We start from the raw sequence: 23,819 nt of genomic DNA on the forward strand, positions 1-23,819 counted from the left end.
CAGTAGTTGATAGTACCCCCTTTCTCACAAGAAATCTTTACCTTGTCTTGAATAGATAATCGGGGACTTTGTGGCTGATATTGTGCTCAAACCCCTCCCACACTGATGTCATGACCATGGTCCTGACAGTTTTCAGTCTGTGAACTTTGTTGCATTGTGGGAAATAATGGCTTTTTCCAACTGCAAGCAATATCTCCCTCTGTGCATAGAGCTCTTAGTAAAAGAACATTCCATTCCATACAGATCACCTGGCAGAATTAAAGATGTCACCTCCTGTGATAAATTTCAGAAAGTAAATTAGGGAGAAGAAAGATTTTACAATGGGCAAACACTGACTACATTTTATTTAATTCATTGTTATTTTTACTAAGTTCCTCTTTAAGCATCATAAGTTTTCATAAAATGAGCATAAATTTGCATTATCCCCGAATTATTTGATTAGCAATAGCAGTATCAGTCGCCAGATGAACGGTAGGACAATCTTTTTCGATTATGTCTTCATAACATGCACTACAACAAAATGGACGCCGTTCTCGTTGCCTCCTTTCTATAGACCATAGCAGCAATATAGCCAATGCTTGCTGTAAGGTTGCTGTGCACACCCCTCAGATGTCATTACACCCGCAGCAGAGAACCCGGATCATCACTCTCCACCACCGGCGTCCTGATCAGCAGAGAGCGGCAGCTGGCACAGCGCCTTCTAGGAAATAAACAGGAAGACGGAGGCACTTCCGGTCAGGGGGTTTAAAAAGAGAGGAGCTGTCACAGCTAGGTGAGTGCTGCTGGTGCGATCATTACTGCATGAATAGTAATTAGAAGTAATCAATAACGAGATGGGCAATGCATGGAGTCTAGTGCTTCTGATCTGACATATTTGCTGATATAATACTTTCATAATTTGCATGTCAGTAAGTTTTGTTTATTGCTGTGTATGGGGCAGCTTTGGGAATAAAGTATCTATTATTGTTGTATCTACATTATTATTGCTGCTGCTAAGTGTGATAGCTGTTGGGAATTTGACTAAATGGGTTTGTAATTGTGGTTGTAACAACCTTGAGGTGTCGGTAATATTTCAGAAGATGGTGCTAATGTTAAGCTCTACTTTTTTGGTACTTATATATTAGCCCATCGACCATTCACTGTAACAGTGGTGGTGCTGTTGTCATAGCACTTTCTCAGACCTGTTGGCATCTGCGACCCAAAGTAGGAGGTTAGTGTTAGACAGAGGGGAGGAGGAGGAGGTTAGTGTTAGACAGAGGGGAGGAGGAGGTTAGTGTTAGACAAAGGGGAGGAGAGGTTAGTATTAGGCAGAGAAGAGGGAGGTTAGTGTTGGGCAGAAGAGAGAGAAGGTTAGTGTTAGGCAGAGGAGAGGGGAGGTTAGAGTAAGGAACAGGAGAGTTTAGTGTTAGGCAGAAGAGAGGACAGGGTAGATTGGTGTTGGGCAGAGAAGATGAGAGCAGGGCCATAACAATAGCCCCTGCAAGGGATGCAGCCGCAGGGGGGGCCTTAGGGGGAGAAGCCTGAGGGGGGGGGGGGGCCCTTGGCTCTGGGGCCCTCCAGGGCTGTTTTTAGGGGAGGAGGGGGCATAACGCAGGAAGCGGGAGCAGCGGGCACTCACAGCGAAGGGGAGGGGGGCCCAACTCCTCACCTCGGGCTCCACCTCCAGCAGTCACAGCAGCGGGCAGAAAGTGCGGGCTCACCTCTTCCGTGTTCCATGTGATGGAGGTCCGTTCTTCTCTGCAGAGCCTTACTCTACTTTCTGAGCTAATAAGAAAGTAAAGTGGGTGGGAGGGCCCCATCCAAAATTTCGCAGGGGGGCCCAGTGTTTTTTAGTTACGCCCCAGGAGGAGAGGTGAGTATTAGGCAGGGGAGCAGGGAGGTTAGTGTTAGGCACAGGAGAGTTTAGTGTTAGGCAGAGGAGCGGGGAGGTTATTGTTAGGCAGAGGAGAGGGGAGATTATTGTTAGGCAGAGGAGAAGGGAGGTTAGTGTTGGACAGCGCAGAGGGGAAATTAGTGTTAGGCAGAGGAGAGGGGAGGTGAGTATTAGGCAGAGGAGTGGGAAGGTTAGTGTGAGGCAGAGGAAAAGGAGATAATAGTGTTAGGCAGATGACAGCTGGAGATTACTGTTGGGCAGAGGGGAGGAGTGTGTAGTGGTAGGCAGAGGATGGGGGAGGTTAGTGTTAGGCAGAGGAGAGGGAGAAACTAGTGTTAGGCAGAAGACAGGTGGAGGTAAGTGTTGGGGAGGGCGTGCTAGTGTTGGGCAGAAAACGATGGGGAGGTCAGTGTTCGGCAGAGATGTTGGAAAGTTAAAAGTAAATCTGAGGAAAAGGTGGAGGTTGCAAATCCTGACAATTACACAATTTTTGTCACCACAACACGCTCACAGTTAAGACCATTCACTGTAATGGCAGTGGCCACTCACGTTAATAGTTGCAGTGCCATCACAACACACAACTGATATTGGTGGAGAAAAAACATTACTCACCTGTGGACAGCCTAGTGAAGTTCTTCCTTGTCCTAACCCAGCAGCATACACTCGCTGGGTGGATGCAATCAGGCTGCGCTCGCTCCCACCCTCCAGTAGAATTGCGGCTGCGTAGGTACAAGGTTAGTAGGAAAAGGAAGGTTGGTGTAATGCCGAGGCCAATAGGAAGGTTAGGTTAAGACAGAGGGGAGGTCGAGGTTGCTGGTTCTGACTAGGGGTGATCAATGAGATGTAAATATTTCCGAGTTCATTCAGGATTGTGTACATTTTTATGCAGGTATATGCAGCTTGAAATTGGACCAATCAAGTCCCACTCCGGTTTAAATTGATTGGTTAATTTTCAAGCTGCATATATTTGCATAAATATTTACATAATCCTGCATGATACAAAAATATTTGCATCTCATTGATCATCCCGAGTCCTGACAAGTGACTTTTTTTTTTAAACCAATGGGGGTCTCTGCTGTGGTAACCTTCTCTCTGGCCTTCACCTCACATTAACCTCCCTCTCTCCTTTTCCTAACGCTAACCTCTGTACCTTTGCAGTTGCTATTCTCCAGAAAGGAGGAGGGTGGGGGGGGGGGGAGAATAGTCTGGCAGGACGGTGTGGACCGCCTAGGTACTGGGACAAGGGGTTTCTCTGGGCACAGGATGAGTATAAAATCTTAGCACTGCCGTCTGCTAAATCACACTGCCAGTGGGCTACTGCAGACCAAAATCGCAATAGCAATCGCTAGAGCTTAGCGATTTTCAGAGTGATTTTGGAATGAATGAGTGTTTTGGCTCATTTACACAAGCTGAATCTCTCCAAAAAATGCTCCATGCAGCGCATAGAAAAATCACAACGCTGCTGTGGGAACACCCTCATAGGGTTTCAGTAGCCAAGAGCTTTTCAAAGCACTGTCAATCAAAAAAGTGCTCAGAAGCACTCTTGGTTTGCACCAGCCCACTGGTACCCCCAAGTTAAAGGATACCCGAAGTGACATGTGACATGATGAGATAGACATGTGTATGTACAGTACCTAGCACACAAATAACTATGCTGTGTTCCTTTTTTTTTCTTTCTCTGAAAGAGTTAAAGGGAACCAGAGACGAAGCACCCTCATGTATTTTACCATATATATCAGTGGGAACATTAGAGAAAACCCCTACCTTGCTTTCTGTTTCATTCTGCACTGCACAGCCTGCTTCTAATCAGCCCTAATAAAATCCCAGACTGAGCATTCAGTCTGGCTTTGCTCAGGAATATTTATAGATCAGTCTGTGTTTTCTCATGTCTTTTCAAGTCCAAGCCTGCCCCCTGCTGGCTCTGCTCAGGAATCATTTTAGCTGAGTCATTATAGCAAAGTCAGACTGAATGCTCAGTCGGGGATTTTATCAGGTCTGAAAAAAACAAGCTGTGCAGTGCAGAATGAAACAGAAAGCAGGGTAGGTGTTTTCTCTAATGTTCCCACTGATATATATGGTAAATTCCCACTGATATATATGGTAAAATACAGTGGCTTGCAAAAGTATTCGGCCCCCTTGAAGTTTTCCACATTTTGTCACATTACTGCCACAAACATGAATCAATTTTATTGGAATGCCACGTGAAAGACCAATACAAAGTGCTGTACATGTGAGAAGTGGAACGAAAATCATACATGATTCCAAACATTTTTTACAAATCAATAACTGCAAAGTGGGGTGTGCGTAATTATTCAGCCCCGAGTCAATACTTTGTAGAACCAACTTTTGCTGCAATTACAGCTGCCAGTCTATTAGGGTATGTCTCTACCAGCTGTGCACATCTAAAGACTGAAATCCTTGCCCATTCTTCTTTGCAAAACAGCTCCAGCTCAGTCAGATTAGATGGACAGCGTTTGTGAAGAGCAGTTCTCAGATCTTGCCACAGATTCTTGATTGGATTTAGATCTGGACTTTGACTGGGCCATTCTAACACATGGATATGTGTTTTTTTAAACCATTCCATTGTTGACCTGGCTTTATCTTTAGGGCTCGTTTCCACTATCGCGAATCCGCATTCTTCCAACGCATGCGGATTCGCACATGTAATGCAAGTGGATGGGCCTGTTTCCACTGTAGCGTTGTTGAAGTGCGTTTTTTTCATCGGTGAAAAAGCGCACAAAAGAGCAGCAGAATTCGCCTGCGAGTGGAATGCATGCAAATCGCATGCGAATCGCATGCAATTATTTAATAGGGAAATCGCATGCGTTTTCCTCATGCGTTTTTTGCCGCGAATTCGCATAGGTACCAATGTGAATTCACACAGGCAGTGACATGGTTAAAATCACATATACCCTCACCTATGCGAATTTGCGGCAAAATACGCATGGGGAATCGCATCCGCATGCGATTTCATCAGCGGTGGAATCCAGACGATTCCGCACCGCAATAGTGGAAACGAGCCCTCAGGGTCGATGTCCTGCTGGAAGGTGAACCTCCACCCCTGTCTCAAGTCTTTTGCAGACTCCAAGAGGTTTTCTTCCAAGATTGCCCTGTATTTGGCTCCATCCATCTTCCCATCAACTGACCAGCTTCCCTGTCCCTGCTGAAGAGAAGCAACCCCAGAGCATGATGCTGCCACCACCATATTTGACAGTGGGGATGGTGTGTTCTTAGTGATGTGCAGTGTTAGTTTTCTGCCACACATAGCGTTTTGCATTTTGGCCAAAAAGTTCCATTTTGGTCTCATCCGATCAGAGCACCTTCTTCCACATGTTTGCTGTGTCCCCCACATGGCTTGTGGCAAACTGCAAACAGGACTTCTTATGCTTTTCTGTTAGCAATGGCTTTCTTCTAGTCACTCTTCCATAAGAGCCAACTTTGTGCAGTGCACAACTAATAGTTTCCCTATGGACAGATTCCCCCACCTGAGCTGTAGATCTCTGCAGCTCGTCCAGAGTCACCATAGGCCTCTTGACTGCATTTCTGATCAGCGCTCTCCTTGTTCGGCCTGTGAGTTTACAGCCTTGTCTTGGTAGGTTTACAGTTGTGCCATACTCCTTCCATTTCTGAATGATCGGTTGAACAGTGCTCCGTGGGATGTTCAAGGCTTTGGAAATCATTTTGTAGCCTAAGCCTGCTTTAAATTTCTCAATAACTTTATCCCTGACCTGTCTGATGTGTTCTTTGGAATTCATGGTGGTGTTACTCCCAATATTCTCTTAGACAACCTCTGAGGCTGTCACAGAGCAGCTGTATTTGTACTGACATTAGATTACACACAGGTGCACTCTATTTAGTCATTAGCACTCATCAGGCAATGTCTATGGGCAACTGACTGCACTCAGACCAAAGGGGGCTGAATAATTACGCACACCCCACTTTGCAGTTATTTATTTGTAAAAAAAATGTTTGGAATCATGTATGATTTTCGTTCCACTTTCACGTGTACACCACTTTGTATTGGTCTTTCACGTGGAATTCCAATAAAATTGATTCATGTTTGTGGCAGTAATGTGACAAAATGTGGAAAACTTCAGGGGGGGGCGAATACTTTTGCAAGCCACTGTACAGTGCTTCATCTCTGGTTCACTTTAAATATCAGGTATGTAAGTGGCTGACTCAGTCCTGACTCAGACAGGAAGTGACTACAGTGTGACCCTCACTGATAAGAAATTCCAACTATAAAACACTTTCCTAGCAGAAAATGGCTTCTGAGAGCAGGAAAGAGATACAAAGGGGAATTTCTTATCCGTGAGGGTCACACTGTAGTCACTTCCTGTCTGAGTCAGGACTGAGTCAGCCACTAACATACCTAATATTTAACTCTTTTCAGGCAGAGAAAGAAAAAAAAGGAACACGGCATAGTTATTTGTGTGCTAGGCACTGTATATACACGTCTATCTCATCATGTCACATGTAACTTCGGGTATCCTTTAAGTAATTAACGGTTCTGGGACTATTGCAGGAGCAGGGTGAGCTGTTTGTCGGCTTCACCGGCCTCCCAAAACTCCCAGCAGCTGAATCATATGTATGCCTCCCTTCTCTCTCCCTTTGCCTTCTTTTCTTCGCTTCTTGTTCCATCCCCCCCCCCCCCCCCCCCCTATACTTTTCTCTTTGTTTCTTTCCATTACAGCATCATACCTCCCTCATTGGTAATGGCAAATGTGATGATTTACGCAGCACTCTTTCGAATAAATTGTAGACTAATTGTTTTGTTTGTTTTTTTCTTATTTAGAGCTTCACATGATCATCTCTGCAGGAGTCTTCCAGCAAGTCATTTGTGTTGGAAGCAATATCCATGGCTAACTCACAGAAAAAGAACCATGGGAGAGACAAGATGACTGAAACAATATTAAGTCTCACCCTGGAAATGATCTACCTGCTGACTGGAGAGGTATTATTATAATAATAATTATTATTATTTATAAAGCGATAACATATTGCGCAGCGCTGGACAATAAATACATACGATACAAAGAATAACAGACGTGACAAGGTTATACAACACAGGACAAAGCTATACAAGGCAAATGGTACAAAATACGTGATCATGTGATTTTGAGCTAGTTAGGTAGCCCCAGTAATACAAGTTTGAGGTGGTCATAGGAAAGGGGCAGCTCTTGAGAAATCCTGAATGGGAGTGGGCAATGCGTGTGGCAGTTAGGTGAAGGTCATTGGAGGACTGGAGGGGACAGCCTGGTGTATACCTGTGAACAAGCTCCGAGAGATGTAGGTAGGGCAGGTTTTGTGCACAGATTTATTGGCCAGGCATAGAATCTTGAAACTTATTCTGAATCGGATAGGGAGCCAGTGCAGGGATTTTGAGGGGGATGTGGAAGTAGAGCGGTTAGAAGAATGGATGAGTCTTGCGTTCATAACTGATTGAAGGGGGGCAATGGGGTTCACAGGAGGGAGTTGCAGTAATCAAGGTGGGAGATGGGGTTGAGGAGGAGCCATTGAAGGAGGTCATGAAGGAGCGATTGGGGAAGTAGGATGAGATCCAAGGCGAGGCCATGGCTACCCATGAACTGTAGGGATTGGAGGAGGAGGGGGTGGTCTACAGTATCAAATGCAGAGAGGTCAAGGGTAAGGTCATTGACCACCTTGGCTACGGCTGTTTCTGTCGAGTTTGCAGGTCAGAATCCAGACTGTAGGTGGTCAAGTAGGGAATTGGTGTTGAGGTATTGGATAAAGCGTCAGTGGACCAGATGTTCAAGAAGTTTAAAGCAAAAGGAGATAGGGTGGCAGTTTGATAGTAGCGATGGGTTAGGGTTTTTTAAGCAGGGGAAGTATGGTGACCTGTTTAAAGGCTTTGGCGAAGGTTCCTGTGGAAAGGGAGAGGTTGAACAAGGAGGTAAAGACTGGGGCCAGGTCAGTGAATTGGGGACGAAGGGTGTTTGAGGGTACAGGGTCAAGAGGGGAGAAGATGGGAGGGGAAGTCCCCAGCAGTAAGCTGACTTCATTAATGATTGCAGGAGCATAAGAGGTGAGAGGTGGATGGGGCAAGGGAGTGGCTGGGGGGAAGAGGGAGAGATGAAGGAGGGAGATTTAGTTGCGGATTGTTGCAATTTTAGTGGTGAAGTGGGTAACAAAGTCATTGACTGAGAGGGAGGAGTGGGGTTGAATAGGGAATTAAAGGTGGTAAAAAGACATTGAGGGTTAGAAGCTTGGGTTCCGATCAGGGCATAGAGGATTCTAGAAGGGTAATATCAGATCACTGTCTGTAGTTAATTTTTGTTAAAAAATGCATTTGTTTTAATGATTATGCTTATTGTGTATACACAGGATTACATGATGGTGAAAAAGACATCTGGTGACCAAGTGACACCTACTACCTGTCGGCGCAGGAAGCAGAGCCCCATCATGAAGCCTCCTCCCAAGACTCTGATAAATGAACAAAACAAAAGCAAGAAGATCCTAAAAGTGGCCGACAAGATGATTGAGCTGCTGACAGGAAAGGTGAGCAGTTCTGGGAATTATGGGTCATTATCCTGTATAAGCAAGGGATGTGTATGGATGGTGACTGTATCGTTGTGTGTATCAGGTTCCTATAAGGTGTCAGGATGTCTCTGTCTATTTCTCAATTGAGGAGTGGGAATATATGGAAGGACACAAGGATCTCTACCAGGAAGTCATGATGGAGAATCAGCCGCCTCTCACATTACAGGGTAAGATCAGACTTTCATTTCTTGTTAAGGAGACAGCAATATGGAGGGTAATCTTAAGTCTCTTTCCATCTGCTAAAAATATGTATAAACAATGTATTCAGTCTGTGTATGTTTCATACAGATGGATCCAGTCACCAAAATTCACCAGATAAATATACAGTTCCTCTTTATTTACGGAATTCTGTAAAGGAAGATCACATGATCTTGCAAGATTATCAGGAAGATGGATGTAGTTACGAAATTCCCGAAGAGAGGTGCCCCAGTCCATCCTATTCTCATGATTCTTCAGGGAAGGATGGCAAGGCTGCACAGTATGTTCACGTGGATAAAACCAGTAAGAGAATGCCACCACAAGCATGCCCTGATCCTCCATATTCTTGGGAACCTGTAAAGGAACATCAGTTAAGGTCAAAGGATTACTGGCTAGATGGATCCACACATAAACTTCCCAAACAGAAATGTGCAAGTGTGATTTATTGTCAGGATACCATAAACGATAATTACGTGACCTCACACGATAATCATGTACAGGGACCTAATGGCAGAAATCTACCAAATATATCTACAGGTCCTCATTATCCCTGGCTTTCGGCAAAGAAACCTCAGAAGCTCTCAAAGGACTATAAGGCAGATGGTTGCAATAACAACATTTCCAAAGCCGGTAGTCCTAGTTCACTTTATTCCCAGGGGAATGTGGAGGAACAGCATAAGGCTCCACAGAAAGATCACAAAGATGGATCCAGTAACAGAAATCCACCAGAGAGTTCTATAGGTCCTCTTTATTCCCAGAATTCAGAAGAAGATCGTTTGATCCCACAGGATTCTGCACCAAAACATAATGAGATCCCTCAGTATTATCAGGCAGAAGAAACTGAGAGTCTTCAGGAAAAACAAGGAGATCACAGCATGTCACAGGAAAACCATGTGAGTACAAAGTAATTGTATCCTGCAGTTCTAAATCAAGTTTTATCCTGTAAAGTGATATTAATTAGGCTTTAATGTTCCATACACAAGCTAGACCGTGGTCATCGGAAATGATTGATAAACGACGGGTTGGCCAAGAATCATCTAAAAGAAGTATCCCAATGGATGTTAAAAGACAGCGATTATTGTTCATGTAGACTGATCCATCTTGATTATCGTTCATGTAGACTGATCCATCTTGGGGGATCGGTTTGGATGACAATTGGTGTTAGTGATACGTACGTGACGATGACAAAGGATCAATCCATTCAAACTACTCATGTGCCTCTTACTTCTGAGTCCTCATTTTCACGCTTCCAGTTTCGATCCGATTGTGAAACTGTGGTTGAATTCAAACATGTGCCGACGTTGGTTGCTCGTCGATAACTGTTGGATCGCTCATTTTCCGACCACCGTGGTCTAGAGTACGTACAGAGCTTATCACATCTGAAACTTTTCTGTATTGTTAATATTTGTTATTTTAATATATTGTATCAAGGATGAAGATGTTTACATTATTAAAGTTGAAGATACGGATGAAGAAGAGCCATATGTGATGGGTGATAAACCACGTAAGGGGGTAGAAATTCTTGTAGAGATCAGCAAAGGTGAGAAATCAACTCCAAACACAGCAAAAAGTAACATATTCTGATTCACTACAATCGTTTCTTGTATATTATGTGTCTGTCTTAAGAAATGTGGTGATGCTGTGTGACTTAGGGGCTGGTTTGGGGGGGGGGAGTTAGGGTGTCAGGAGCCATCAGTCCTCTTTAAAAATAATAGGGAGATTAAGATGACAAACCTTCACTGGAGTTTGGAATGCTTCCTTGCAGCTCATAGCCCGACCCCATGACATCACTCTCCAATTCCTGTTTCCCCTCATTCAGCACTGTACACAAAGTAGTCACAACAACAACAAATAACATTTGTAAAGCACTTTTCTCCAGTAGGATTCAAAGCACATAAGCATGGCACAGACCAATAGTTGGTGGATTAGTAAATTGTGGTACAGAGGAAGAACTCTATATAAGTCAGGAAATGCCAGGCTAAACAGGTGGCTTTTCAGTCTGGATTTGAATAACTCTAGGGAAGGGGCTGACTTTACTGGGTGTGGTAGGGAGTTCCAAAAGGTAAGGGGCAGCATGACAGAAAGCTCTGGCTCCAAAGGTTTTGAGGTGCACTCTGGGAGTGACCAAGTTTATGGAACCTGCTGATCTGAGGTTGTTAAAGGTGTGGTGCAGTTTCAGCAAGTGCTTCGTTTTGTATCCAGGGCCAAAATTGTGCAGGTATTTGAATGTCAACAGTCAAATCTTGAAGAGTATTCTCCATTTTACAGGTAGCCAGTGCAGTGAGCGAAGATTCTGTATAATGTGAGAGTGGAGAGGCTGGTTTGTTACCAATCTGGCAGCAGCATTCTGTACTTATTGCAGGCGGTAAAGGTCCTTGTTTGGGAGGCCTACATAGAGGGCATTGCAGTAGTCCAGCCGTGATGTGATGAAGGCATGAACTAGGGTTGGAAGATCCTCTGGGGGGAATGAGATGTTTAATTTTTGCAATGTTCAAAGTAATCTTTTGGACTGGTTGGTGATTCCACGCATGATACAATTTCACTTGTATGTCAATTGTTACAATTTGTGATCTCGTTCAGAGATCGGGTATGCTACCACCACTTCTCATTAGAGCATGAGAAGACTCAATCCTAGCTAGTACTTTATGAAAAAAGGGTTGTTTCAACACCTAACACATAACAATATAATATTAAAAATTATGGTAATGTTCTCTACGAAGGGCTGGATTCTTGCAGAGGATATATTAAGAACAAACAATTAGGCTGAAACAAATTTTAATTGTTTGGTTTATAGCAAAAGCATGCATAAGATATTACAGAAAAAATGTCAACCATGATCTAACTAAATGAAGAAAGTGTTGATATAGTAAGATATTGGGAATTAAAGATGAAATTAAAACTGGATAGTGTAAGCAGTCTATGGGAGTACTATGTCCATTGGAATTGTAAGTCCAAGAAGTTGGTAGAAAGTTATTTTTTAATAGTCCAAATAAAAGAGTGTTGAGCTCGAGGTGCAATCCGGGCTAGCAGATTGATACAGGATAGATGGATGAAGGGTTGAAGTCAGCACGGAAGGACCATGGACAGTCTGCAGCACAGACCTTTTAACCCTTCTCTTCTGGGATGGGGATCATAATGAGAGTTGAGTAGACTCTGCCATTCGATCCAGTTCTATTCTCTCAATAGAGGAAGAAATCAATCTAAAATATGAGGAAATATCATAATTCCCTGCTATTACATCAGACCTTGAATATGTTAACAGACTCTGATTCAGGATGTTCTCTCAAATTCTTACATGTCAAAACAGGGTAGTTATCATATTTTATATCAGAGAAATGCATATCTCAGTTGCAGAATGTGTTACAATTATGATTGACTTATTGGGGCATTTTTCCAGTCACAAGCCCACTGAGTTCCGTAAGGCTGGGGCGAACAGAAATATGAAGATATGACAGAAAATCCTTTTTTAAAATATATCTGGAGTGACCTTATATTTTAACCTTGTGGGTGAGGGATGGATGTGCCCCTCTGTAATCTTAGCTCCTTTTCATCTGTCAAGTGAAAGGGATTTACGAGCCCAGTCCTACTCCAGCTTCTCGGTTCTTATCAGCTTCTGATTCATGTTTGTATCTAAAGGCCCATACCCACCTCGCGATTTTGTCTGCAATTCTTCTAACAACCAGCAGGGTTTTTTTTTTGCTTGAGCGACGATTGATCAGTTTCGTGGGTACTGGCACGTGATTAGGCAAACAACACTTTGGGACGCACTTCGATAATGACTGTCATGGCGCATCAGATCTTTAAGGTCCCTGACGACTCCTGCTCAAAGTACCGCGATTGTTTGAACTCTCGTTCGCGCCCATCATGTGACGTTGCTTGTTCCTATGGGCAGGAAGATGGATTGGGGAACCTAATTCGTTGGGAGGCATTGCTGTGAGGTTCCCTGATCCATCGTCAGCTTAGTATTCAGCTTAAAGGATACCAGAGCCCAAATAAAGATGATAAACTGACTCCTTTCTGCCCCGCTCCTGTACCTGTAATTGCCCTCCAGCCCCGTCTTTCATTTGGGTATTAGTGCGCCTGCTCTGGTCGCGATGCATGCGTACTACAGTACGCAATCACGGGAGGGTGCGCTCTGCGCATGCATGTGGCGTCATCATGGTAGAGGGTTTTTATGGTTATATTGCCCTCTCTACTGCGAAAGATATTTACAGCTTTCTGTGTTTCCTATGAAAGACAAGTTTCAAACTCCTTTGCTTTGTACAAACCAATTTTAAAGGGAAACTCAGGAAGTCTGCTCCTTGTGATAACTTTTGAACGAATGGCGATTATTCGTCACAGTGTGTGAAGTGCCACCTTCTATTGTTGGCACTACTTGTAACTTGCACTAATCAAGATGATCACTTTGAGAATTAGTCTTGTTCAACATAGGCTTAATAAATTCATATAGTCTGTTCCTTTTTTCTTCTTCTAGATGGACAGTACAGAAGGCACAAAAACAAGAAACATCCCATTATCCCCACAAATAAGGAGAGTGGACTAAATAAACCCACTGAGAACCTAATTGTCCCAGATCTTCAACCTGTGTTCCCCCAGTCAGATCTACCATTTGTACCTTTAGCCCTAAGCAGACCTTTCCCTGATCCGTTTGCCCAACATGTACATGATGAGGAGGAAATATTTCTGTGTTTTGAGTGTGGCAAAAGTTTCAACAAGCAGTCAAGTCTAGATAGACACAGACAGCTCATGCATACATGGGAGAAGCCTTATTCCTGTTCCGACTGTGGCAAACGATTCGGGCATAAAATATCACTTGTGAGACATCAGAGGATCCACAATAATGAGAATACCTTCTCCTGTCCATTGTGCCAGAGGTGCTTTGCGCAGAAGTCACATCTGGTGGAACACGAGAGACAGCATACAGGGGAGAAGCCATACACATGTGGGGAATGTGGGAAACGGTTTGCCGTGAAAAGAGCTCTGGTCAGTCATGAGGCCACTCATGTCGGGCAGAAGCTTTTCTCATGTCTGGAATGTGGGAAGGTTTTCTCCAGGAAGTCTTATCTCTTCAGCCACCAGAGGATTCACCTACGTCAGAAGGTGTTCTGATGCTTTGCAAAGGAGTTGTGATTTTTTTTTTTTTATGAAATCCAGACAATCTATGCATAAAACCATCCATGAATTAACATATTTACTCCTTTAGAGGTCCTGAAATCAATCAACTCAGCCAATGAAAGGGCTCCACTGAACTGCTACATGACCATTGGAAAGCTGAAATCAGCCTTTCTGTTCCTCTGCTGTGCAGAGACAGTCAGGATGGACAGAAAAAATATGTTTTGCGCTAAAGCAGGGATGTCCAGCTCCAGTCCTCGAGGGCTGTATCCATGCCAGTATTTAGGATGGATAAAGAAATGTGTTCTACTTGATGAACCAAAACGTTTCCTAATTCAGTCCCACCAATTATTTTGAGTTAAACAAACAAGTGTCAGCGCCAAGGCAGAAGGCGACCGCAGCCGAGAAGGACAATGTCCAAAAGTCCACACAAGGAATAAATATATAAAGTCAGCGCAGGTCTATAGTAATACAGATTTCGTCATTTTCTGGTATACAGGATCTTCGAACAAAAAGGTAAAGAAGCAAGGCTTACCAGATTCCAACAACCCACATTATAAGGTTGTAAACGAGTTTGATAGATGGTCCGCAGAACTTTCAAATGGTGTCGTTTCACCAGCAATGTTGCACACCACAAATTCCTCTGGAATATATTAGATATCCTGAGATCGCAGAGACTCACCAAAGGGGTGTCCAGTAGGATAGTGACATGAAAGAGATGTACGGCACATCTAAGTGTAAACCGTCTTTATTACATAACAAGTAAAACAATTTAAAAACAAGGCCCGTGCACTGGGAACCCCGAAAAAGTAGCGCGCATAAAATGGTCAATAGAAGACCTCAAATAAAATGGTGCCGCCTGTCGCATTCCCCTATAATAATTATTTTGAGTTGTTCAAAAAATGTGTGAGGACCTTGGCCCTCGAGGAGTGGCGTTGGACAGAGTCTACACAGCATGCAGTGTGTTATTTATTTATTTTTTAAATCCCAATTAATTCATTTTAGCATAAACCACTTTCACTTTGAGGTATACCGACTTGACTTACTTCAGAATCCTGAGATCGTCAAAAGTTTCTTTCTGGGAAATTGTGTGTTATCCAGCAAACCTAGGCTGGATTCGTTAAAAATTGAGTGGTTAGGATCTGACACTCTTGCATGGGTTAAATCGGGTCCAAGTGAGAGCTGCAGAGTGGTTTGTAAATGAGTGGATGCATGTATTTGTACCATCCACTACATCTCAATAAATTAGAATATCATCAAAAAATTAATTTATTTTAGTGATTCATATCAGAAAGTGATATATTAAAAACCTTACATTTTGCTGATTATAGTCTACAGATAATGAAAACCCAAAACTCAGGATCTGAGAAAATAAGCATACAGTATTGGATAAAAAAAAATATTGTAGACTTGTATTGTCTCAGTTCACTCAATAGCTCAAAATATCTGCAACTTTTAAAGAAAAACTGTCACGAAAATCTTAAAATTTAAAACCTGTACAAATAAGAAGTACATTTCTAAGCACTTTTCCCGAGCGTTTTTTAGCAAGTCAGGAAGTGAACTCTTTGACCCGGAAAATAATGAATACAATGGGTGCGTAAATATTGAGTACGTACACAGACATATTTTTCAGTAACTCACCATTTCTGTATTGGAAATCATTTTTTTTTTTTATCGGTCTTATGTAATATTCAAATTTTCTGAGATACTGAATTTTGGGTTTTCATTGTCTGTAGGCCGTAGAGTAATCAGCAAAATGAAAAAGAAAGGCTTGAAATATATCACTCTGTGTAATTAATCTATATTACCCGTGTTTTTCACCGTATAAGACGCACTTTTCTTTCCCCAAAAAATGGGGAGAAAAAGTCCCTGCGTCCTATGCGGCAAAGACATGGAATCCCTGACTTCCGAACGCCCGCCGATACGACCCGTCGCCATAGGGAATTGCCTGCCTGTGTCCCCGCTGTGCCTGGCTCTCCGCTGCGTGTCTATCCAGCCCCCCCCCTTATGTCTCTGGTTCGCCATGCAGTCAGTGGCAGTGGCTTACCTCCTCCATCATGCCCACGGTGATTGAAGACATCGGTCTCCTCAATGAAGCGTCATTAGAAGCCGGCACTAGAGGAAGCCACACAGGGAAACCGCCTGTCTTCAATCGCGGTGGGCATGATGGAGGAGATAAGCTGCTGCCACTGACTGCACGGGGGACCCAGTGACATAAGGGGGGGGGGGGGCAGGATAGACACGCAGCGGGGAGCCAGGTACAGCGGTGAGACATGAGTACATGGGAAAACAGGGAGGGACACCGGAGGACACGGGAGAGACCACAGGACACTTGGGGGAGGCAAGGTTTTATGGCTCATTTGATACCCCACTGAAGATGTTTGGAGATCCTTAGAATCACTCAGCAAATTTGGCACATTGTCTCACACCCTTGTGCATTACTTCTCTGTGGAGATGATGGTGACACATTGTGGCAGGTTAAGCAGAACCAGAGCATGGAATTTTGAATAGATCTGGTGCAAAATGAATAGAAATAGAGAAGTTGTTCAGAGCCAATCAGAATCCTCGATCTGTACATACACTCCATATTCACACCAGTTCTGCTACAGTTTTCCTCTCGCACCGATTTTGATATATCTGCCACTGTGTTTATGCCTGGGGCTACCGGGTTATATAGGGTAACATCACAGGAAATACAAAGATGCTTATGAGGTTTGTTTGTTTAGTTTTTCTGTAAATTGAAGACCATATGCTAGAATGCATGAATGCTAAAGAGGCCTAACCAGGGTATAAATGCTTAACCCAAAACTATTTTGGCAGGTAAAGTTCCTATGTGTTTTCAAATTGTTAGTTTGGGGTCACCCTTTACAGGGTCATCCAGTTCACCCAAAGCTGGCTAAAATTAGTCTTAACAGTTGGTTAAAGGGAATGTTTACTGATGTGTATTTTTCCATTTTGCTTTGCTAATTCATGAGGCTTAATATGAAACAGGTTTCTAAAATAGATTTATTTTTTTATTTAGGAAGCTAAAACACGTGAATGCACCTACCATTTTTTTTGCTTTAAGGCTCTGGAACACAAATAAATCCAACATTCTACTATTATAATCACATGGTGCACCTGCTACTAAGGGTAGCTGCCTATGGTCACATGGGGGCTGGGGTGTAACTAGAGGGGATCAGCACCTGCTATTGCATGGGGGCCCAGAGCTGTGGGGTCCCCAAATACCAACCTTCTCTTCCTCTGATACAGGGGACTTTACTTCAGGTGTTTTTGTAGCTACACTTGTTATGGGTGTGCAGATCACGATGGCCGCAGTTGTTTTATGACCCTTGTGAGATGAGCCTGAGGTTTTGAAGGGCAGCAAGGGGAGAGGTATGAACATTGAACGACTCCATGAATTGTAGTTACGCCACTGCAGGGGGGGGGGGGGGGGGTACTCTTTCTGAATATGGGACACAATGATACTGTGCATCAGTGGCCTATAGGGGACAATAAATATTCGCGCACACACATAGTATGAAACTGAAACACACACTGAAAACAGTAAGTTACAGAGGGCAACCCCCTAGCCAGGAATCTGCACGTCACATGGGTGGAGGTAACTTACTTTAAAATCAGAGACAACATGGTACAACATAAAGTAATTTCACCAGTCACTGACTTGGCTTCTGTGATGTTAAAGACTTATTTACTATAGCAGTTAAGCAAGACGTTTCTGCTTATAAACCAGGAAGTGGAGTTGAAGAAAAATAAAACCTTCATTGAAAATATTTCATATGTTGCTAATTAAAGTGTGCCTGCAACTGTGAACTCGTTGCAAACAAAAGTGGTGCCATTCATACTTCCTGTGTGCAAAGCTCTAGCTCCTTTACAGGGATAATTGTGTCTCTAGCTGTGCGGTTTCTTTGTGAGTCTATATGAAGTCATCAGCACAGACTGATTGGCCTTGCTGTGTCCTTTAAGTGTAAACAAGCCTTTGACAGGAAAGCAGCAGAGGCAGGAATAGCCCTTTAGTGGTAGCAGTAGAAGTAAGTGCAAGCTGAAATTATTAGAACCTCACTGGCCATCTCTAATAATAAGTGTGAAAGGGGGGTTGTGTACTTGGATAGGATAGAATTTACATGTGTCTCTTCACTAGAGATGGCCAGTTGGGGTAAATGAGATGCTAATTACTCTGCCATGTATGCAAATATAATGCAAATTGTATGCAGCTTGGAATTGGCTTGTCAACTTTGCAGTAAGGGTGATTACAATGTGCAATATCTTGTAGCATTCTGTTACAGATGGCCCAGCAACCTCATTGTGAACCATAACGCCTAGGAGTGTAAGGGGCTAAAAAGGACCCAAAGGACTCCTTACTAAAAATGCTGTGTAAACACGGTCAGAACATTAGATTGTATTTTACTGATATTTTTCTAGGTCCATGCGTTGTTTTATGTGAATAAGCCAGTAGCTATTGCAGTGTCTTTCAATTAAAGGGGAACTTCAGCCTAAACAAACATACTGTCATTAAGTTACATTAGTTATGTTAATTAGAATAGATAGGCAATCTTTTACCCACCCTGTTTTAAAAGAACAGGCAAATGTTTGTGATTCATGGGGGCTGCCATCTTTGTCATGGGGGCAGCCATCTTTTTGAATGACAAAAAATTGCACCAAAACAGCAGAACGAGAACAACAACATCAGAAATCCCATCATGCTTTGCACAGCATCAGGGGAAAAATTCCCGGGCAGTTTTCTTCTGTGCAGCTAAAAATGAGGCTTGTATAAGAGAAACAAAGTTCTGATGCTGTGAAACTGTTAAAGAAACCCCAAGCTTTTTCAGTGCTGCTGAGTCGATTTTTAGTCTGGAGGTTCACTTTAAGAAATGTTACATAAAACAGAAGTTTGCCTTCTTAAAACAGAAGGTATTTGAGATTATTCAGGTTGGAGTGAGCTCTGAGGTGTCCCACAATGCATCACTGCTGATAATGCAAGCCGGTCCTTTGTTGTCCCTGATAGCTAAACACACCTCCAGATCAGCTGGAATGTAATGATGTGTCAACTTGTTAATGTTGCAGAGCCAAACTAATCTAACGTGCGTACAGACTCTCTCAGACTGATTGATCCTCATCAGTGCATGGCATGGATTAATATGGCTCTTTAGACTACGACATGAAACACCCAGCATTACAGGTTGCCAAACAAGCTCATGGCGAACCAGAACTCCTAGAAGTGCCTGTTTCTGGTGGTATTCAGACACTACTGCAAACCAAACTAGATCAAGCAGGGCTGCCAGGCAACTGGTATTGTTGAAAAGGAAATAAATATGGCAGCCCCCATATCCCTCGCACTACATTTGTCCTTTAAACCAGCGTTTTTCAACCAGTGTGCCGCGGCACACTAGTGTGCCACGGCATGTTGCCTGGTGTGCCGTCCTCTCCCCCCCCCCCCACGTCCCCGCGGCCGCCGCTGCTATTACCTTAGCAGCGGCCGCTCTCCCCTCTCCAGCGCATGTGTTTATTTAAGGCAAGCAGCGTATCTCCCGGCTGCTCTGTGATACGCAGGAATCAGGGCTCGGTTACCATAGTAACGGCGATACATATCGCCGCTACAGGAAGCCGCTGCCCTGCTTCCTGTCGCATCACAGAGCAGCCGGGAGATACGCTGCTTGCCTTGAATAAACACATGCGCTGGAGAGGGGAGAGCGGCAGCTGTTAAGGTAATAACAGCGGCAGGGACGGGCGGGGGGCACCACCTACCCATACTGGCTATACTGGGGCACTATACTAGCTATACTGGCTATACTGGGGGCACTATACTGGCTATACTAGGGCACTATACTGGGGCACTATACTGGCTATACTGGGGGCACTATACTGGCTATACTGGGGGCACTATACTGGCTATATTGGGGGCACTATTCTGGCTATACTGGGGCGCTATTCTGGCTATACTGGGGCACTATTCTGGCTATACTGGGGCACTATACTGGGGGCACTATACTGGCTATACTGGGGCACTATACTAGCTATACTGAGGCAACTAAACTCCCTCCTACACTTTGGCAACTATGCTAGCTATGCAGCCGCACCCCAGCCTTCCCCCCAACCCCCCCCCCCCCCCCCTCCCCGCCGTTCCCCGGAGAAAAATTTGGTCAGAAAGTGTTCCCCGGGCCGGAAAAGGTTGGGAACCACTGCTTTAAACAACGTATTCCATGTACAGTTTTATTTCTTTCATCTCAGTTTGTCTTATACATCCTCCATCCAGGAAGGTACGCAATTGCTTCTTCTCACAGTTCCGTTTAAAAAACAATTCATGTTTCTTTTGAAGCCTGTACCTGTAAATACTTCATCAGCATATAGAGATGTTCTGTTTCTTCTCAGCACATCACTGCTACAGTAAAACCTCAGCTCCCCAATACGCTGAGAGCTGCACTGAGATGCTGAGAGTTGACTTGAAGAAAGGGAAAGTGTTGACACATGCAACTGTTTAATGGCTGAAGACTTGCACTTATTTATTTATTTTCAGCTTTATAGCAAGATTTGTAAGGGAATATTTTTGTATTATTTGTTATATCATTAAATAACTTTATTTCCCAACTGAGTGCCTTTCATTTTTTATTCAAATCATAAAACCCTGCGCCACAGGTCATACAATGGTTACCACTCTATATAAACAGTCAATGGGTTCGCTGCAGAAAGTCCAGTTACTTGGTAATAAATGCAATTGTGCTGCTGCGCTCTCCAGTCCTGTAATAAAAAACAGACTCCACATAGGGCAATATTGTTCAGTCTTTATATTCGGATATTCCAGCTCCCAAAAAGCCACCAGTGTCTTGTGCTCCCCAGGTGATTACTCAAATCTGTCTCCCTCGCCCCTCTCACTAAATGCTCAATGGATTATGACCACCTCAATTCTCAGGTGGATCTTAGGCACTCCGGCCTCCGAGACGCTCCCATTAACTCTACCAAATCAATTACTTTTCTAGTGTTGTCTCCTGCTTGTCTCCCTTGAATAAAACCCACTTGATCGTTGCTAATTAAAGATAGAAGAATAGGGTTAAGCCTATTGGCCATTGCTTTTGTGATTATTTTAAGGTCCGAATTTAAAAGGGAAATAGGTCTGTAGCTCTGAGGGACCAGGGGGTCCTTCCCTTGTTTAGGGATCATGGTAATTAAGGATCTCAGAAAAGAATCTGTGGCCTGATTACCAAACAGTAATTTATTTCCTAAAGAGATTAAGTAAGGTAGCAAGATAGGTTTAAAAATCATATAATATTTATAGGTGAGGCCGTCTGGGCCTGAGGTCTTTGATGAAGGAAGATGTTTAAACATCTCTTCAAACTCATCTGTGGAAAAGGGTGAATTAAGAGATGTTTGTTGGCTAGCTGAGAGCTTAGGTAAGTCAAGTGAGGTGAGGAAAGTGGAGATACATGAGTGGAATAAAGTTTCATTTTGGTGGCCTGGAAGGTTGTAAAGGCCCTTATAGTAATCAGTGAAAATTTTTGCGGTTTGAGAGGGGTCATAGTGTATAGTACCCTCAGGATCTTTCATGGAGTATATGTGGGCCTGAGAGCTTTTAGGATTGAGTTTCCTAGCCAATATAGTGTGGGGTTTATTACCCCATTCGAAGAATAATTGTCTAGTCCAGCGGAGACTTTTCTCTAGTTGAGCGGATTGGAGCTGTTTAATTTCTAGTTTGTTTGACTGAATTTGAGTGAAGTTTTCAGAAGTAGAGGAATTCTTAAATAAATCCTGAGCTTCTAAGAGTTTCTTATAAAGAGCCCGCAGCTGATAATTGGATAGGCGTTTTCTTTTAGTTCCTTCTTGTATAAGAAGGCCTCTGATATAAGCCTTATGAGCCTCCCAAGCAGTACCAAATGATGTAACAGAGGGGATGTTAGTATCAAAAAATGACTGAAGGTCCCCCGATAGTTTAGATACAAGAGTTTTATCTTGTAGTAGGGATTCGTTGATCCTCCAATGAAAAGGTTTGTGGGGGGAGAGGGTCCACTGGAGGTCTATTGAGACTACTTGGTGGTCTGTCTAAGCTAGAGGATGTATGTGGGAGTCTGACAAAATGGAGACTATTGAAGCAGGAGCGAAAAAGTAGACCAGCCTAGAGTGAGAAGCGTGTGGAGGGGAGAAAAAGGTGTATTCCACTGAGGTAGGGTGAGCTATTCTCCAAAGGTCTAGAAGACTATATTTTCTCATAAGAACTCTAAATTGCCTGGAGTTTCGTTGATGAAGAGGAGAAAGAGTGGAGCCAGGGTGGGATGATCTGTCTAGATGTGAGGAGAAAGCTAAATTAAAATCTCCTAGGATTAGGGGACCTTCAGTCACTTTCCGCACTTTAGCTAGAAAGGAGGAAAGGAATGAGGTTTGGTTTACGTTAGGGATATGAACATTTGCCAGGGTTACTGGTTTACCTGCTAAGTTACCTATTAGTATCAGGTATCTCCCTTGGGGGTCCGAGATTGTGCACTATACCCGAAGAGGGACCCCTTTTTTAACTAAGATCGCAACCCCTGCTTTCTTGTGGGGGCCAGATGCTAGGAAAATTTCCGTGAAGAGTTTGCTGTAAATACGTGGGGGATCAGCTTTCCTGAAGTGGGTCTCCTGTATCATGGCTAGGTCCACCCCAAGCCTCTTGAGGTCTTTTAAAAGGGCAAATCTTTTTGGGGGGGTGTTAAGCCCCTTAGCATTAACAATAAGACATTTAATTAACCATTGTCGTAGGGAATTTTTTTTTTTTTTTGTGGAGAGATGGGAGGAACCAACCTGAATAAGAAAGAAAGAGGTCAAACTTTAAAGAAAATAACAATAGAAATACAACCACTTGTATATAAGTAACCATTATAAAAACCAAAATATTGCCACTGTAAAAACCGTGGCTCAACAATAGGGCGGCAAGAATAAGCCACCGGGGTGAGGGAGCCCAAAAGAGGGGGGCCCATAGGTATAGGGAGACCCCTGGATTGGAATACCTCCTGAGGAACATACCGGGTAGCCTGGAGACCGCCCATTAAAAAGGAGCTTCTCAGTGAAACCTCCTGGAGTATCTTAGTGTTCAAAATACAAAAGTTAAAGGGAAAGGAAGTATAAAGGACCTAAGTAGTTAGCCTTTAGTCACTGAGTGAGGAATGCCACTTGATGACTCCGGTGCTAACGAGGAGCCAGAAACTACTTATTTAGGGTAGTTAAAGGGGAACTTCAGCCTAAACAAACATACTGTCATCGAGTTACATTAGTTATGTTTATAAGAATAGATAGGTAATATAATCTCTTACCCACCCCATTTTAAAAGAACAGGCAAATGTTTGTGATTCATGGGGGCTGCCATCTTTGTCATGGGGGCAGCCATCTTTTTGGTTGAAAGGAGGTGACAAGGAGCAGGAGACACAGTTCCAACTATCCTGTGTCCTGATAACCCCTCCCAGCTGCAAAATTCAAAATGTAAAAAAAATAAAAATAAAAAATTGCACCAAAACAGCAGAACGAGAACAAAATCATAAATCCCATCATGCTTTGCACAGCATCAGGGGAAAAAAGCCCGGGCAGTTTTCTTCTGTGCAGCTAGAAATGAGGCTTGTATAAGAGAAAGAAAGACCTGATGCTGTGAAACTGTTAAAGAAATACAAAGCCTTTTCAGTGCTGCTGAGTCGATTTTTAGTCCGGAGGTTCACTTTAAGGGACTTGGGAAGAAGGTGAGTTCAGGTTTGCTGAACTTCCATATCCTCTGGGGTGTTTTGGGAGGAGAGGCTACGCAAGGGGACCTTGGTCCATTCGGAGATGTGCTGAACCTTGCGTGTGCCTGGAAGAAGAGGGTTGGAGAGGGAGTCGTAAGCCCATTTGTTTAAAAAAAAAAATCAGCGTCATCAACATCAGTGAGAGTAAATGTCACCCCTTTCCTAGTGACCGAGAGTCTGAAAGGGAATCCCCACCTGTAAGGAATCTTCGCTTCTTGTAAGAGCTGAGTGACAGGCCTAAGAGCCCTGCGCTTAGCCAGTGTTATTAGGGAAAGATCATTGTAGATAGCAATGGTGTCTCCTTTAAAATCCACTGAGGGAATGTTGCCGAGAGCTTTGAA

The 23,819-nt window shown here is 43.5% G+C and overlaps 1 protein-coding gene across 1 annotated transcript; it reads left to right on the plus strand.

The window, feature by feature from the left end:
* The first annotated feature begins 495 nt into the window (after nucleotides 1-495).
* Nucleotides 496-15,915, plus strand: LOC137534386 (oocyte zinc finger protein XlCOF7.1-like). The gene is made up of 7 exons (XM_068255873.1): nucleotides 496-772; nucleotides 6,669-6,827; nucleotides 8,219-8,392; nucleotides 8,478-8,601; nucleotides 8,723-9,525; nucleotides 10,064-10,172; nucleotides 13,107-15,915. The coding sequence occupies exons 2-7, from the start codon at nucleotides 6,732-6,734 to the stop codon at nucleotides 13,739-13,741; spliced, it is 1,941 nt and encodes a 646-aa protein (XP_068111974.1). The 5' UTR covers nucleotides 496-772; nucleotides 6,669-6,731; the 3' UTR covers nucleotides 13,742-15,915.
* The last annotated feature ends 7,904 nt before the right edge of the window (nucleotides 15,916-23,819 follow it).

The sequence above is a fragment of the Hyperolius riggenbachi genome, chromosome 10 (genome assembly GCF_040937935.1).
Source record: "Hyperolius riggenbachi isolate aHypRig1 chromosome 10, aHypRig1.pri, whole genome shotgun sequence".
Lineage (NCBI taxonomy): Eukaryota > Metazoa > Chordata > Amphibia > Anura > Hyperoliidae > Hyperolius > Hyperolius riggenbachi.